The sequence below is a fragment of the Atta cephalotes genome (genome assembly GCF_000143395.1).
Source record: "Atta cephalotes unplaced genomic scaffold scaffold00002, whole genome shotgun sequence".
In the NCBI taxonomy this organism is placed as follows: Eukaryota; Metazoa; Arthropoda; class Insecta; order Hymenoptera; family Formicidae; genus Atta; species Atta cephalotes.
In genome coordinates this window covers 8,631,415-8,635,075 of record NW_012130066.1, presented here as the reverse complement: position 1 = coordinate 8,635,075, position 3,661 = coordinate 8,631,415, and the positions used below count along the sequence as shown (strand labels likewise).

Here is a 3,661-nt window from a genome sequence, read left to right as displayed (position 1 = left end):
TATATATATATATATATATATATATATATATATATATATATACATATAATAATAATATTACTAATGACTCTATAACTATATCTACTTATTATACACATATTTTATGTTTAACATATTTCGTTTTATCGCTGTAAAATATAATTATTATTAACATCGATAACTTCTTATGTTTAAATGAAAAATAATGTTTTATCTCTTTTACATATTTATAGCATATTATGTACTATATATACATATATATATATATATATCACTATTTCTACACAATTTTTTAATGTATTATATAACTTTCCTACAATATTTCTCCTTATTTTAATAATTATATAAAAATTTTTTTGTTTTCTATGAAATTTTATGTAATATTATAACTCATAAATGTAATATTATATTTAAGATAATTTAAATTTCATTCTGACATAGAAATTTATACATTTAAAAATTAATACATAAAAATTACATCAATTACATCAATTATATTGACAATATTAAACAATGGAAATGATAAATAAACAGATTAAGAATTAATATTACATTCAATTTCCATGAAACGTTAATGATAAAAAAAAATAAAATTATCAACAAATGGAAACATTATTGCTTTGTTGATTCAATTATTTTAACGAGAATTTTATTTAAAACAAAACTATTTACGTGCGTGTAACCAAATCAGTTTAAGTGTTATTTCTCTCGGTTAAATAGTGATATTATTGGATTTATATCTATAAATACAAAATTTTTTCACAATTCTTTTGAATTTAAATATGACCATTAGGTGCACTATGATTAACAACGTTAGAGGATACATTAGAATTGTCTCTCGCTTGGATCTTTAACCAGAATCCATCTTCTGCTAACATAGCGAAATTTTTCTTGCTCAATTGCAACGGATGCGAAGTTTTTGCGCACATTTTTAATTCGCAACGAGATAATAAATGGAATAACATAACTTTGGTCTCTAATAACGCAAATCTGTTGCCTATGCACATTCTTGGTCCAAGTCCAAATGGAATATATGCGGCTGAATTTATGCTCTTCTTATTTTCATCCAGAAAGCGTTCGGGATCAAACTCATCTGGTTTCTCGAAATATTTTGGATCCCGATGTAAACCGTAAACAGGGAACCAAACGTTCATTCCTTTCTTTAAAAGAAAAGGTTTGTCTCCTGGCAATGCTGGAGGTAGCTCAAAATCTTCCACATTTAGCCTGTCCAGAAAAGCAGCTATAGGCCATTTCCTAAGAGCCTCATTGATCACCGCATCCAAATACTGCATTCCGTTTAGTATTTCATAGGTTAGATCTCCGTTGTTTGTCTTGAAAGCCTCATCTATCTCATCATGCAGTTTTGCCTGTACATCTGGATTCACGGCAATTTCGTGAACAGCAAAGCACATCAAGGAAGAGACAGTATCGAAACCGCCAAAAAAGAAAATAAATGCTTGCGCAGTCATATCCTCGATAGTCAGTTCCTTTCCAGGTTCTCTTTTTCCTCTGGTCTCCATCATCAATTGCAACATATCCGGTCGTACGATATTTTTTATGTCTCTGGTATGTATGGTGCTTCTTACGAGATCTTTGAAAAATTCACCTACGTTATTGCTAACAAATTTAATACCCAATATTTTGGCAAGCAATGGCATACTTCTGCTTATGTAAAATTTTATAGTGCGCAGAGTGTTGAAAGACGTAGCTTCTTTTCCGTAAACATAAAATTCGTTGTTAGGATTCCTCATAGAATCGACGCTGACACCAAATGCACAAGTTGCAATTACATCATTTGTATATCTAGTAAAGGAGTTCTTCATTTCCATAATATTTTTGTCCGCAGGTAAATTGGCAAGATAGTCAGTAAAATTGGCGGCACAATCGGACATCAATTTAAACATGGTTTTCATTTTACTAGAAGTAAAAGCCGGACTTAATAAAGTCCTCACGTCTCGCCACTTTTCACCACGAAGCGAAAACAAATTCTTGCCAAACAGAGGGTCGTTAACTTCATCGACGAAAGCACGATGATCAGGGAACGTCTCAAAATTCTTAACACCGATAGCTTTAATGAGATCAGGATCACGAATCATCACGATTGGATTCATACCATCAAAAAAACCGACATATTTAGCATCTTTATTTAGATAGTAGACTTTTTGAATATTTTCAGCCAGCGATACCTGGCGTAAAAACACTGGCCCCATATTACCCACAATAGGCCATGGTGGTATATGTGTAATTCCATATTTCTCAAAAAATTTTAAGTTTTTGAAGAAATAATAATATATAGCGATGGCACCAGTTAAGAGAAACAACAATATCCAAGTATCCATGATGATTGTGAGATTGTCGTATCAATATAGCACGCTAATCGTTTCGATGTTGCTAGATCACGAGTACACCGATGACTGTTGCAGTTGAAAGATTACTTCCTTTTATATAACTGATGATTTGATCACTTTACGTAAGATAACATGTGATTATTATTATCGCGGATGGAAAGCGAAAGTGGGAACCACTATACATATACTGATATCACATATACTGATATCACATAACTTAAATAATCTCAATTATAAATCTTATTCCATATTAGAGTTCAGATCCTGAGGTTTATTTTCTTGTGATTCGTCAATTTTTTAAATTTCTTTATATAACGAACTGCTCGTATGGCGAGATTAAGTCTCGTTAAGTCATAAGTGTTGCAATATAGTAAAAAAAATGAGTACTATATTAATGCGATTAAACTAATCAGTAAACTACATAAAAGAAGTTAATAAAATTGTGACGAGAACTTACATCTATGATGTATAACAGGTTCTTTAACCTTTAATATTTTAACAATTAATGGAATTCTAATAACATACGATTTCTAAGGATAACTGAGATAACAGTGATTCATACTTATTATATAAGAAAAGCTATAGTATACGTAAAGCATTCGATAAAGCATATTACATTGTGAGATTTCATATTAAAATAATATCCATCAAGCATTTCAGTATCTTTTTTAAAATTTGCCTCATTTTCCTGTTCTTTTATGTGAATTATTTCCATAACTAATCTTATATTGTAATTATATTCAATGTATAATACTTTCACCCCTTCCCATCCAATCAAACGTGTGATTTGTCTCTAGAACGTGTTCTCTAATGAATGCTTTTTTGAATTTAATTTTATGTTATTGGCGTCTTTATTTCTGATTACGTAGTTTCTTTTTTGTTTGTCTTACGTATGAACTATTACAATTTTTGCAGTTAATTTTGTAAATTATGTGATTGTCATTGTACAATTCTGTTTTATCTTTTTGAGCTATAATTCTACTAACAAAAGTTTAAACTTCGAAAACTTGTAGTTGTGGATCTATTTATGAAAGATGTTATTACTATGTCTGAGATACCTGTGACGTAAGGAACCACTATATATTCTTTTTTTATCGGTTCATTCTTATTTCTTTGGTAAAACAAAGAAGGAATACCAAATAAAACGATCTATTACTGCAAATGGTTTCTATTTTCTAATATTTAGGATGATTCAAATAGAAAGATAAATAACGTTTAGAAAAAATTTCTTTGTGAGACCAATCTATGATTATTTTGTTATCTTAGTCATCAATGTTCAACGAGATATCCAAAAAAATAGTTATCACGAGCATCTGAAATTTACTGTTAAAGTG

The 3,661-nt window shown here is 29.8% G+C and overlaps 1 protein-coding gene across 1 annotated transcript; it reads right to left on the bottom strand.

Annotated features, from left to right (window-relative positions):
• Positions 1-755: 755 nt before the first annotated feature.
• Positions 756-2,318, bottom strand: LOC105621870 (cytochrome P450 9e2-like). Its single transcript, XM_012203312.1, has one exon. The coding sequence runs from the start codon at positions 2,316-2,318 to the stop codon at positions 756-758; it is 1,563 nt and encodes a 520-aa protein (XP_012058702.1).
• Between the last annotated feature and the right edge of the window lie 1,343 nt (positions 2,319-3,661).

Excerpts from the sequence above, each read along its gene's own strand:
- LOC105621870 (XM_012203312.1), bottom strand. The coding sequence starts at position 2,318 with ATGGATACTTGGATATTGTTGTTTCTCTTAACTGGTGCCATCGCTATA.